The 13,974-nt window shown below is 36.7% G+C and overlaps 1 protein-coding gene across 1 annotated transcript in view; it reads left to right on the forward strand.

Moving 5' to 3' along the window:
* Positions 1 to 13,503, forward strand: part of LOC144201693 (neuropilin-1a-like) — a 38,417-nt gene extending 24,914 nt beyond the window's left edge. Inside the window, exons 9-18 of the mRNA XM_077724444.1 lie at positions 487 to 662; positions 1,582 to 1,737; positions 2,636 to 2,780; positions 4,402 to 4,557; positions 4,917 to 4,961; positions 7,652 to 7,792; positions 8,565 to 8,863; positions 9,620 to 9,716; positions 9,791 to 9,835; positions 11,205 to 13,503. Of these exons, the coding sequence (XP_077580570.1) occupies positions 487 to 662; positions 1,582 to 1,737; positions 2,636 to 2,780; positions 4,402 to 4,557; positions 4,917 to 4,961; positions 7,652 to 7,792; positions 8,565 to 8,863; positions 9,620 to 9,716; positions 9,791 to 9,835; positions 11,205 to 11,488 (1,544 nt within the window). The 3' untranslated portion in view covers positions 11,489 to 13,503. The remainder of the gene's footprint in view (positions 1 to 486; positions 663 to 1,581; positions 1,738 to 2,635; positions 2,781 to 4,401; positions 4,558 to 4,916; positions 4,962 to 7,651; positions 7,793 to 8,564; positions 8,864 to 9,619; positions 9,717 to 9,790; positions 9,836 to 11,204) is intronic.
* The last annotated feature ends 471 nt before the right edge of the window (positions 13,504 to 13,974 follow it).

Below are 13,974 nucleotides of genomic sequence, written 5' to 3' on the forward strand. Positions count from 1 at the left end.
AACCTCCACACACTAGTGATGTGTGAGTGAATTTCTTGGAGAGCACAGGCAGCGTCCACTTGGTTAAACAGATTGAAGCATGGCCTCTTGGTCGAGTGGTCTCGGATGCAACAGCTAGCAAGTCTGTTGGAGTCAAACGCCTCTGAGAAGGCACTTTCTACTAGCAACATGTTCACTTCCATACGAACACTCGTTCAGACCACTGACATCATATGCAGCAGCATGTAAAACCTACGTTTTTGGGGATAAAAAAAAAAAACATTAGCTTGGTAAATTGTTGTTGTTTTTTTGCTTTGAGTGAAATTTAGAAATACTAAGTTGTAAGTCAAGAAGAGAAGTCAAGAGAGTTAGAAGTATAAACATATGTTAGGGTGGGTGTGTTTGCAAGGATTGATAAACTTGCTCAAAGGGGTCTCTATTAAATACTATGATGTCTATGGTTCACAATGGCAAGTTTTAAATTTGTCCACTTTCCTCTCTGTGCAGACTACCCGTGTTCCGGAATGCTGGGGATGTTGTCCGGCCAGATCTCGGACGGACAGATCAGCGCCTCGTCCTATGCCAACCGGGGCTGGGTTGCCGAGAACGCCCGATTGTTGACGGGCAGGTCGGGGTGGACGGGCCATCAGACTAAGCAACCCTTCAGGAACGAATGGCTGCAGGTAAATACCACCGTTGGCCTTGTAAGCATTACAAGTTAATCAGGTCCATCTCAACATGATAGATCCCAGATTATCTCGAATTTATTAGATGGTTAGCCTATAAAACAAGCTCATTTTTTACGATAAATTCTTATTACATATTCACAATAAATTGAATGATTTGCAAATCAAAAGCTTGGAAACAGTTCTTTAAAAGTGACAATGTGCAACTTTACTATTGGAGTAAGACACAAATATTGCTGCAAATAAATTGCCTTCGTGTGCCCCATAACATTATATGGTTGGCCAGATTTGGCCTTGAGTTTGATGCCTGCTTGTTAAAAGGAGCATTGATTGGATTTAACAGTTGTGTTGATTCAATATTGTGGCGTCATTTAAAAGGCTTTTAAATGATTAGGATTTTTGCTCTCTTTGCATACATACCTTCTTTTATTTTCAATAAGTCTCACAATGGGGGTTGTTGTAGCCTATCTCAGCTGACCTCGGGCACCAGGCGGAGGACAGAAATGGTGGACAGCCAATGGCAGAGCAACATAACATACATTTGCATTCATATTTCACCCAGAATTGGTATGCTTTTATCATTTTTAAAGGTTTTGCTTTGGGTAGTCTGAAAGATTGTGGAAAAAAAGTATGTTAATTTAATGTAAAATATGCCTCTTGTGATGAAAATTCTAAGTTCCAAAAAACTTCTGACATCATTTAATTGTAATGAGAAAAAATTATAAAATAGGTGCTGTTGTAAAGTTTACTCAGAAGCCCAGAAGCATTTTCCAAACCAAATTATTTTAGTAGTGTTAATAGAAAAGCTATAAGGATACAGGACTTTTTAACTCGTTGCCTGCCATTGTCAGGGATGATTGACGTCTAAACCCTTTAAATCAATTTAAAATGCAATTGCTAATGAATATTTTTTCAGGTGGACCTGGGACAGGACAAAATGCTGAGTGGCGTGGTGATTCAAGGTGGGAAGCACTACGACAAGAATGTCTTCATGAAGAAGTTCAAAGTGGGATACAGTCTGGACGGAGAAGAATGGACCTTTGTCAATGAGGACAACGCCACAAAGCCCAAGGTCAGTGTCTTTCCGCTTCATTTTCACTTTTACTATGTTTGGGTGTTCTCATTATTGTGGACTAGCCTGACATTTACAAAGCCTAGAATGGCAGAGTTAAAATAAAATGCTGCTAGTATGTGATTAAACATTCATGAACCTTTGTAGTCGTGTTTCTGCTTTTGTAACCACATTTATCATCTCATCCTTCTCATGTTTTTTTAAGTAGCCATGGAACCCTTTTGCTAACATGGAGTCAATTATAGATTAAAGCTGATTGAAACGAAACAAATTTCCATCCATACTAGTATGGACGCCGGTATATTTTAGACGTATTCAAGTCGTACACTGGGTTCATTTAAATGCACTTTTTATTAACAGCGGTTCCACGGGATAAGATATACGAGTCTGTTTTGCAGTCAAGACAGGGCTATCCCTGTAATTGTACATCATTTAGCTTCCCTGTATAGATTCTGACGTGTCCACAACTTGATTGACAGGTACTCTTTGTGTTTCGAATGTAGAATGAGCACAATGGATTGAATAAGGACCCCTGAAAATAGGCCCTTGGGTCTCTAGAGCTGCTTTCATTCTCACCCTGGAGAGGAAATCTATATCATTGCTTTGCACACTCCATTTCCTCTCTTGGGTTTGCCCCTTTGGAACCATATCCTGCTCCATGCCTTCCAGATGGTCGTTGAGACTAGAACTCTGCTAGCAGGAGGTCTTAGATGGTCTTACTACCTCTGCCTGACTCCATACAATGCATTAGATCTTCTTAACTCATACATATTATTTCATAATTTTAAAAAAGTTGTAAAGAGAGTTGACTTTTCTTAACCTTATTAATTAATTCACTATGCATGGACAGTAAATGATCAGGAATTGAATTGAATATTGTCTACTTGTATTTCATCAGATCTTCTCAGGCAATCAGAATCACGACACACCTGAGCTGCGATCACTGGCTCCTGTACTGACCCGTTACGTCCGGATCTACCCGGAAAGAGCTACTTCGGAAGGGGTTGGTCTACGGTTGGAGTTGCTGGGCTGCGAAGTGGATGGTGAGTATCCAATTCTTGCTAAAGCTCCTCTATGATATTGTGGCGTTCTACATATCAATACATAGCTCAGTAAAACACTTCAAAATAAAAGATAGACATACGCACTGATGGACATTTCTTGTTTTATAACATAATTATTTCAATTTTCTTAGAGGCCTATCCCATAGTTGGAAGTTTGGGGATTCTACGTCAATACTATCTCATTCGTGTTATCATATTTAAATAGATTTCATTTTTATGGAGTGCGGAATAGTCTGGAAAATATCACTGTCGTCTCAACTACTGGAAGTAGGGTGAGATCACAGACTGCTTGGCGCGAAGCAAAAGCTCAGCATGATGTTGTCATTATATACTCAACTTTCTGCTGACGCTGCTCATCAATGGTCAGAGGATTGGGAAATGGGAAGCTACCCTATGCGATTCACTTTCTGATTTTCACTCCCATGTCTTCCTCTAAATACTGACATTTACTGTGGTAAATCTAAAAAAATTAAAACTCTTGCGTATACAACAGAGTACGATAATTGATTTACAATATTTGATTCTTCTGACTAAACGTTCAGACAACAGATACCTAGATCTTTAGTTACAAAATGTGTCATTTGACTTGAAGTTAACTTCTCGTAGGCTTTTTTAAGTGATCTCACTTTTCAACATTTAAGAGTTTTCTTTGAGCTCCCAATTTGTGGCGCAGTTGAAATTTGAACATTTTACTTTGGTTGTTGTCAGGATTAAGAGTTAATTCATTCAACAAGTTAAAATAATTAACCTAATATTTTCACCTTTTAGTTTATTATGTTCCTTTTTATCTTGTTGTCCCTGAAAATGAAAACACGCTTGTGGATTTTAATCTGCTTCAAAAATTGCAACAGATTTTTTGAACAGAAAATATTTTTGGGGGGTGTTTTCCTCCTTTTTTTATATTGTCTTTCTAATTTTGTTGAGTTTTTTTTCTTTCCTGAACCATTTTTTTCCTTTAAAAAAGTATTTCCCCTGATGTAACAAAAATGTTCTTTCATTTTGTACATCTTTAGATTTCATTTTTTTATTGTAATATTTTGTAGGGTGTTCTAAAAAAGACCATTCTTGTTAATGACTTCATCTTAAATGATGACCTTTTACTTTTTTTCAAGTCGCAAAAGATAGCTAAAACAACTAACTAATTAAAAATTGTTTTTTGTGTTTTTACTACTGAGTGTCTGACGCAATTGTTGTTCTACACATTTCCATTCTTTCCTAATAGTTCTTGATACTCGTGTAATGTGTGTAAATTCAATTACGCAAATTGAATTTGGATTAGCATAAATGCGCTCAAAGAAAATAAAACATTTAATTTGCATAAAATTGAAAGGAAGTGTTGTCGTGAGATGCAGGATTAAAACAAGACGCGTTCTTCTCAAATTGAAATGTCTGCTTGGGAACAGTTAGCTTTTTTCTTTTATCCGTCTCGAAGCGTTGAAAGAACCTCAAGTGTTGAATGAATTAAGTGCTTGGAAAAGAGCTTTTCCTATTTGCTTTTTCATGTCATAAAATCACAGGCAATAATTCTTCAGATCAACACTTTTACCCGTCACATGCATCATGATCACGTTTTGTCTGTCAATTTGTTTTTCTCTCTAAGAAATCACAACTACAGCCTCGCCAACCACTCTAGTCCCATCCACGCTTCCTTCTAGCACAATGGGTGGGACCACCACATTTCCCCAAACGGTGCCCTTCACTACCAGTCAGACCAACACCAATTCGAAGGCTCCCATAGATGACGACTTTGTGACAGGTAAGCTTTCAGTGGAGATTAATTGTATAAAACAGGGATGTCTAATCCTTTTCTTCCAAAACTACTTTTTAGAATTGAGGAAAGAATAAGAAAAAAATAGAATACATTAAAACTCCAATTCCCATGTCACCTCAAATATCCAATAAGTAGAGGTACTACTGTATATTTCATATTTACATTTTCAAGAATCTTAAAACCGAACGTAGTTGAACAAAATATTGAGTTTTTGTTTTCAGTTGCAGATGTTTAGAATTCAGAAGTACAAGTGAGGCAAACAGATGAGGCATTGATGACTGCCCATGTGTGAAACCCTAACCCGCTGACCTTTAACCTTTCTTGTGTGTTCTATGCGCATGCAGCAGAAGGTGTCACATCCACTGACCCTATAGTGGACTTCATACCAGGTCAGTTTCCTGCCTCCTCCTCCTCCTCCGCCTAACCGTTTAAATTGGACAATGGTCATTAAAAGTACAAATGAGCATACTTATAGATGTTTTTCAAACAGATGCAGAAGCCAGGTATAATATGCTTCACCAAACTGTGCATCTAAAAGGTATATATTGGCGAGTAAATTTCAAGCTATAGTTGATGGCATCGTCTATCATTAAAAGCATAGCACATAACCATCTGGTGCCACTTTAGGAAAACTACACTTCATACAAAAGGAGTTTTGATAAGTACCGCAAAAGACAATGGGAAAAAATCCTTATTAGATTACATTTTTGGTCCAGATTTGTGCTTTGAAACGCTCTGTTTTAAACCCACAACATGTTGAATGTGTCCCAGTGGGACCCAAATGATGCCAACAGGAAGTTTGGAAAGCCCTCGGGACATGGAGTGTCCCCGAGTTCAACCCTGGCATGTTGTGGATCTTAAAATCTTGAATAACAAAAGACAAAAGAGGTGAACAAAATGCAAAAGGACGAAGGAAGCTGGGAGATTTTTTTTTCTTGCGAGCTGGATGAAAGCCTCCTGGGTGTCAATTAGAGCAAACACAGGCTCTCAGGAAGACACCAGTTTGCATTCAGCTGGACCCACAGAGCTTATCTCTGCATCCTATTACCCAACAAAAGAGCTCTAATACGCCAAAATGTGAATTCCATAATGATTTTTCTCATCACCTTATGTTGCTGAGTTAGAATGCATTGGATACCTACTCTAATGTACCACTACCGTATTTTAACGACTATAAGGCACATTTAAAAGTCTTAAATTTTCTCCAAAATAGACAGTGCGCCTTATAATACAGTGCGCCTTATACATGGGGGGAAAAAACTGTAAACCAAAAACGAAAAACCACCACTGTCGGATATTAAAAAAACACAAACGCCTGAACTGAAACAATAATGTTAAATATGCAGATGCCATCTTAGTTTATAACATCTTCCATCATATAGCTCCTCCCCCACTGCAAGATTTTATACAAAAAAAATCCAAAACATCCACTATGGCTGGCGCTAGAGGTGACTGTGTAGTGAGTGAGATAGCAATTACCGTATTTTCACGACTATAAGGCGCACTTAAAAGTCTTAAATTTTCTCCAAAAGAGACAGTGCGCCTTATAATACAGTGCGCCTTATAATACAGTGCGCCTTATAATACAGTGCGCCTTATAACGCAGTGCGCCTTATATATGGAAAAAATGTCATTAATTGAGGGTGCGCCTTATAATGCAGTGCGCCTTATAGTCGTGAAAATACGGTAAATTTATTCATTCGTTCATTTTCTTAACCGCTTATTCTCACAAGGGTTACGGGGGGTGCTGAAGCCAATCCCAGCTAAATACGTCAAAAAAATTGTTGCAAAACAGACAGTACCAAATTGAACTGAGCATTTTTGCATGGCACATCAGCACTTTGGTAGCGCCTTAGCCCCGACTGCTAATGCGTAGGTAGCCACGTCGTCTCCTGAAACCTTTGGGTCTAGACTTGCCTCTGTAAAAGGATTTAGTTGACTATGACGCTCCCTCTCCACATTCCCTCTACAATTAGATGTGGAATATTTATGTCTCGGCCAGACCATTCCCAACATGACTGCAAAAATTGAAAATGGATGCGACAGTGTAGAGAATCTACACAAAGACCACATGAATAATAGATTCCCCTGCTTTTTAGATAAAATGGACACAAGTGACACACCTTACAATGTTTTGGGAGAAAATTGGCTACCATTGACGCAACTGATGTTCAGTCCATTTTATTTTTCAAATGGTTCAAATTAGGATGTTGAAGGTGTGGCCCACGGGCTGGAAGTGGTCCGCTGGCGAGCCCAATGTCTTTCTGGCTGATGGGCTCTTTGTAGCTCATTCGTACTGTATATACATAATTAAATGCTTTAATTTTTTGACATGGGCACCGCAAAACCACACATTCTTCGATCAAGTGTGTGCACTATTGCACTTAGTTCATTTTCCTATCCGCAATCCCATTCGTTCATTTGATCACGCCATCAAAACGCTGCCATAAATGGCAGCCAATGAGTTAAAAAGGGAACCTTGAAATCCCTTAAAACCAATAGGAGGCAACCTGGAAAGTCCCATATACAAAAAGCCTCCCAGAAAATCAGTAGGAAATGATCTAAATGTTACCAGAAGTGATCTGTATGATCTGTAAGTTACCCTAAAATAGAAGTAGAAAAGAAAATAACTAATTGCATTTGACAATGATCTTTTAGTGGCATTGATTGTACTAGATGTCCAATTCATTTTGACAGGGAGGGGCCAATTCGCTAGCGCCGTCAATCACGGATAGTAAGTCAACTTTTGGGACAAAATTTAGCTGCGTAAACTGAGTTTGAGACCCCTGGTTTAAATGGAGGGGGCATTTATCGTAGTCAAAAGCGCCCATTCTGTTAAGTGAGAAAGCAATGTGATCCGGAAGATAACATTTCAGGAAAAGAATCAGGCTGTAATGTGTGTTACCGCTACCTATTGGAAATATGTTACAATTTTATTGTCGTTCTAGTACAGTGGCGTAGAGAATGACGAGACAATTACATTTGCTGCTGGTTGACCTAATTAATTGCATAGTGAGCAGAGTTTGAGTGTCCATCAAGCTTCCTTTTTGTAACCACTTGTTGTTCTTGTGGTGTGCAGACTACTTGTGGTTCGCCTGCAATTTCGACTTCGCCTCTTTCTGCGGTTGGACCACGGAAACGGGCTCGGGTGGCGAGTGGCTGATCCAGACCGGCTCGGGAACTCCGGCCGCACGCAGGATGCCCACATTGGACCACATGGGTAACGCAAGCACTTTGTCAGTTTGTCAGTGTTGCTTTTTTTGCTGGTTAAGAAAGCTTTTGAAAACAAAACTTGAGAAAAAAAATATGGCTGACTGAAAATCAGCAAGAAGAAATATATGGGGTTGGACTAAAGATGCACATAATTCTAAAGGAAAGTGTGATTTTGCATGTTCTATTCAGGAATAGTCGGCAAATTGTGTTGTCTCATTATGTTTTATACATATTTTCCCCCCATAAAGTCTCCCAAAACCATTTTCTCAATAGTGCTGACATTTTAGTAACTTTTTCAACCTTTAGTTTCTTTCTTTTTTTTCTCCCATCCCATAATGTGTCCTGAAAATTGACCAACTAAACTAACATATGCTCTTATTGATCATATTTTTGTGTCCATTTTTCCTCCTCTCTTTTTCCCTTCCTATCAATTCCCAAACGGTTCCTGACATTTTTATATTGTTCTTTTTTTTTTGTGCCTGTCTCACCTTTTACATATTACATTTACTTTCTGTGTGTCCCAAAGCCTTTGTCCCAAAAAAACATTACTTTGTTTACTTAAAATGTTTTCATCCCATACTTTCCCCAAATGATTTGTGTATAATATTTTTTCTGCGTTTGAAATGGTTATTTTGCCCATATTTTCTTGTCTTGGCATCCCAATACTTTTATCCAGCATCTACTTTCACTTTATATGGATGTTGCACTATTTCAGGACTTTGATGTGCCAATATTTTTCCCCATTGCTTAGTTTGCTTGTTCTCTACTGCTCTCTGTAGGTCATGTGGGAAATTTCATCCTGATGCATCTAACAACTTCACCCTATGAAAATGATGAGGATGCAGAGCGAATGGCTAGGCTGTCCAGTCTTCCTGTGACGGCTCCCCACGTCGACCTATGCTTGTCCTTCTGGTACCACATGCTGGGCCAGCACCCAGGGGTGCTCCGCATAAGACAGGAGGTGGATCAAGAGCTAGATGAAGGGAGACGGAGCATCCTTTGGACGGTCAGTGGACACCAAGGAGTGCGATGGAGGGAAGGACGAGTTTTACTACCCAGATCCAGTCAGTCTTATAGAGTGAGTCTTGTTTTCCTGAGCTAACAGTCTATTATTTTTTCATTTTCATCTTATTGGTCAAATGTTAGTGTGGTGGATCGTGTGAAATTGTGACAAAACTCACCAAACAACAAGCTCATTTTATTTTTTCATATCTTTACATTTTGTGTTAATGAATATCTTTAGCTGTGTGAATGAACTTTTTTTGTTGCAAAAATCACATCTTATTTTCACTCAACAAGCAGATGATTGTCCACAATACAGTAGTACCTCGACATACGAGCTTAATCCGTTCCGGGACTGAGCTCGTATGTCAATTTACTTGTAACTCAAATGAACGTTTCCCATAGAAATGAACTGAAAACAAATTAATTTGTTTCAACTGTCTGAAAAAACACCAAAAACAGGATATTGGATTAGAAAAAAATGTTTTATTTCTTGTAATTCACCATATATTGACAAAGTAATAAATAACAAGTGGTGTAATAGTAATACAATGAGTTTAATTGAAGTAAAATTGCTGTAAAATGTTGTGACACTCGTATGTCAAAGCATATTACTCTATTTTAATTGGTTCCGTCTGGTGTTACATTTCAAAACGCTTTGAACTTTTCCTACGAAAACTCAACTGCTGGGCAATTTCCCCCCAAAAATGCAATGAATGATTATGTTTTTGAGTCATTGATGGTGATAGCTGTCCAAATCCGTATGGTCCTGAAATTGAGTCAAATTCAAAGGGACTATCTGGAATATTTGAATAATTTGTGGCCTTTTCAGGTGGTGGTGGAAGGCGTGGCGGACAGACAGAGCACAGGTCACATGGCTGTTGACGACATCCGTATTTTGGACGTGCTCGATGCAGACCACTGTAAAGGTACGGATTACAAAGTCCATTTTGAAGACTTTTGCACACTTAGTTTTGTCCTTATCTTGTTGTTACTTTTTTAGATCCGCAAGTCCCTCCTTCTCCTCCCACACAGATCATCATCTTACGTATGTTTATTTTCTTACATACTTAATGAAGAGTGGGCTTGCATTTACTACTTTACAAATGTTTCTTAGTTGTCACACTTTATGGTGTTTATTGACACTTCTTAGTTAAATGCTTTTTTTTCAAAAATATGTTTTCAATTAACTTTTTGATAAAGACGGAATATATAAAATCACAACAAAATAACTATAAGTAATCTTTTCAGGGACCATGATCACTCATTCACTGCCAGCTCAAGTAATATAGTATGTGTTGTGGTAGTTAGTAAAAGGGGAAATTTATATGATAAAAGCACCTATTGATGGTAGTTAGATGTCCAATTAATTAAAACTGGGAGGGGCGATTGAGTGAGTGCCATTGCCAATCATAGGCATCCAATCATCAATCAAATCAATCAATAAAATCAAAAGCCTTTATTGTCATCATACACAGCTGCGTATAACGAAATTGGTAGTCCTACTCCACAAAGTAAGTTTTCCCAGTAAAAACATAAATAAGTAATATAAAAATATTAAAAGTCACGTCCTGGCAAGGTAAATTCCAAAATATTGCACAATCTAAGATATTAAACATTGTCATTGCACTGAAAGGATTATGTCTCGTACTAATCGTGTGGCTCAGAAACCCTAAATTAGAACTCTAAATGAGGTTATCAATAATATACATTTGAACTGGAAGCCAAAGAATTAAGCTATGTGACATCACAAAACCAAATAAGCCTTTGGCTACAATCTTACATATTTACACCTATCTATGTTCAGTGGAATGAATATGAATATGTTCACTAATATGCGTAGTCCCCTATTAAATAAATCAAATTGAAATAACTTTCTCAGAAAAAAGTATACATGGACTACACTATTTGGCATTGATTTAATTGTCTTTCTTTGTTTCACCATTTTAACTCATTTCCTGCCATTGACAATGATAAATGTCCAATACGATTGAAGTCGGGGGGGGGGTGGCAGCGAATGAACAAATGATCATGAACGCTTAAAATAACTTTAATTCAGGGTTTACATGATTGTAGGCCTATGATCGTTAATGGCACTGAAAGAGTTAATCGAACATTTTTCTGCTGACAAGGAGTTACAACCTATCCTAACTTGTTTTTAACCTTTACTCAATTGAACATTTTTGGTTTGGCCGTTGCATTCTTCTATTTTTTTCTGAAAAAGCGGCCCCACCACTTGATAGATTTTACTCCACCTTTACATTAAATACAATCTAGATATGTTCTTGGCACAATAATCATTTCATTACTTTTAATGTGCAACAACACCCCCTGGTGGTCAACTTATGGCAAGTGTGACAAGCAACCCTGTTCCCCCCCTTGCTTATTTCTGTACGTATTCCCCATTCTTTGTTTAGCGATGGACCCGCTGGCCGAGGAGTCGAGTGAGCCGAGCAGTGTGAGTGAGGCGGACGACGTACTGAAAACCCTGGACCCCATCCTGATCACCATCATCGCCATGTCTGCCCTCGGCGTCCTGGTGGGCGCCGTTTGCGGCGTGGTGCTATATTGCGCCTGTTCGCACGCGGCCATGACCGAGCGCAACCTCTCAGCGCTGGAGAACTACAACTTTGAGCTGGTAGATGGCGTCAAGCTGAAGAAAGACAAGATCAACGCGCACGCCAATTACTCAGAGGCGTGAGGGGCGGGGCATTGGACTTAGTGGGCGGGGCGTTTCTTTCTCAGGAGCTGCAGTGACATGGACTGATCTGCAGAGGCACTGTGTACAAACTGTACAGCAAAAAAAAAGATGATGATCTATTTGTTTTGTTGATTTTCTCATGCTGGGGACGAGACCAAGTCACAATTGTGTGTGTGAGTGTGTGCGCGTATGCTTGTGTGTGTGTTCTAACAGTGCCTTTTTCCTGTCACTATTTCAATTAATTTGTATTTTTTTTCTTTCTACCACCACAAGTGTCTCATCCACCGTTTTTAAAATACACACACAAGTAGGTTTCAGCCGTTAGGTGAGTCAAAATGTGAAAAGACAGTGTCCCAGCATGGAAACACACATTATCCAAGAAATAAGATGTATATTTTCCTGCTTGTTTACTTTGATGGTCAAAATTTGTGTTGTCGTTACGTGTCTTTGAGTATGAGAGTTTTTTGAAAGCACACACACAGTGTTTTACCATATTGTACATAATTTTAATATATTTCTATGGAAGTTGTTTTTCTACACGGGAAAGTGCAGCAGTATCCTTTTTTTATGTTTTCCTACACAAATGCATACAAGCACATACAAGTTTTGTGTCTTTTCATGTAAGTATGCACGACCTGCTTTCGTACAGGGTAACACTGGACCCCCCCGACAAGGAGGATGCAAGTGTCATCCTCCCATATTCAAACCTTCATGTTGTTACATTTAAAGTTGTTTCACTTAAAAAAAAGTTCCCATGGAAAACAAGGATTTTTTGTTAAATTCCAAAATCTCATATATCATATCTGATACATAGATTTCATTTTTTTATGTGGTAAAATTGATGTTTAACCCCTTGATGCCTGGATTTACAGTTAACATACATAAAACATTGGAAAATGAAATATAGATGTTGAAATAGTATTATGTATTAGTATACAAAAATACAAAATAGAGAAATTAAATTGATAAAATATGGCTTAACAATTGAAAATTATGAATACTTTTTTTTAAATCATGTGATGAAAGATATATAATCAAATATGGAAAAGTATTTTGAAAAAAAAAGTTTTTAGGGAAAATTTCTAAAATAACTTAAAAAGAAGGACTTTGCGAATAAAGTCGTCCTTTTTATTTCATTTTAAATCATTTTCATTTTTAAATACCTTTCTATATTTTTATCATTTAATATTTATGACTTTCATAAATCTAGGATTTTCTATTTTTTGTTGTATTCTTCAATTGAAATATCTTTATATATTATTATTTTCATGTATTTGTATGTACTGCTCAATATATTTATGTATATTTGTCACATATAAATGCAAGAATTGAAGCAGCAATGTGATAAATGCTTACATATCACAGATTTTGTCATGTAAATTAAGACTGTTTGAATTCTTTTTTTCAATCAAAATAACTCAGATAGTTTTTGTTATATTCTGTGTGCACTTTGTTTACAACTCATTCACACATTATTTGAATCGTTTATTGTTTTAGAATGACGTCTTTTCCCAAGTATACAAAATAATAAACTCAAATGTATTGGTGGGTGAGAAAGGATGCTGCCGCACTGAATGTGATAAAATAGAAAGGTTGCACTGAAATGTAAAATAGAAAATACAGTCTTATGATGATTTTATGATGTATAAAAACAAGATGGTGTTATGTTGTTGTTTTTTTTAATTAAAAAGTGATTTCACATATTGAAGAATTTTACACTGAAAGAATTACTTTCTGGAGGGCAACAGGACGACATGCTGTCAATTGATGTTTTTGTAACATTTTGTCGTTTTGTTTTTCAGAGTTGCTTCTATCATCTTGTTGTTTTACAATACAAAAAAAATTGAAAGATGGAAGAGCAGTAGATCAGCCTTAAAAAAAGTGTTAATTGTAAAAATTAAAAAAAAACTAGTAAGTTTGTACTTTCCGGTGGACGTCCAGATTCATTTCGTCTGTGTTCTTGCAGATTGTTTGGACTTCACATTCCAAACAATAAATGTTTGCATTAAATGTCACGTTGGCGTGTTTTTTTTAAGTTAATTAGTTTTGGGGCACTTTTATTGTATATTTCTGCTACATGCAAAATATCACATAGTTATTTTAATAATTGGGATATTATATATATATATATATATATATATATATATATATATATATATATATATATATATATATATATATATATATATATATATATATATATATATATATATATATATATATATATATATATATATATATATATATATATATATATATATATATATATATATATATATATATATATATATATATATATATATATATATATATATATATATATATATATATATATATATATATATATATATATATATATATATATATATATATATATATATATATCTGTGTGGGTTTTCTCCGGGTACTCCGGTTTCCTCCCACATTCCAAAAACATGCATGGTAGGCTGATTGGAAACTCTAAATTGCCCTAGGTATGGGTGTTA

This window comes from Stigmatopora nigra, chromosome 9, assembly GCF_051989575.1.
Source record: "Stigmatopora nigra isolate UIUO_SnigA chromosome 9, RoL_Snig_1.1, whole genome shotgun sequence".
Lineage (NCBI taxonomy): Eukaryota > Metazoa > Chordata > Actinopteri > Syngnathiformes > Syngnathidae > Stigmatopora > Stigmatopora nigra.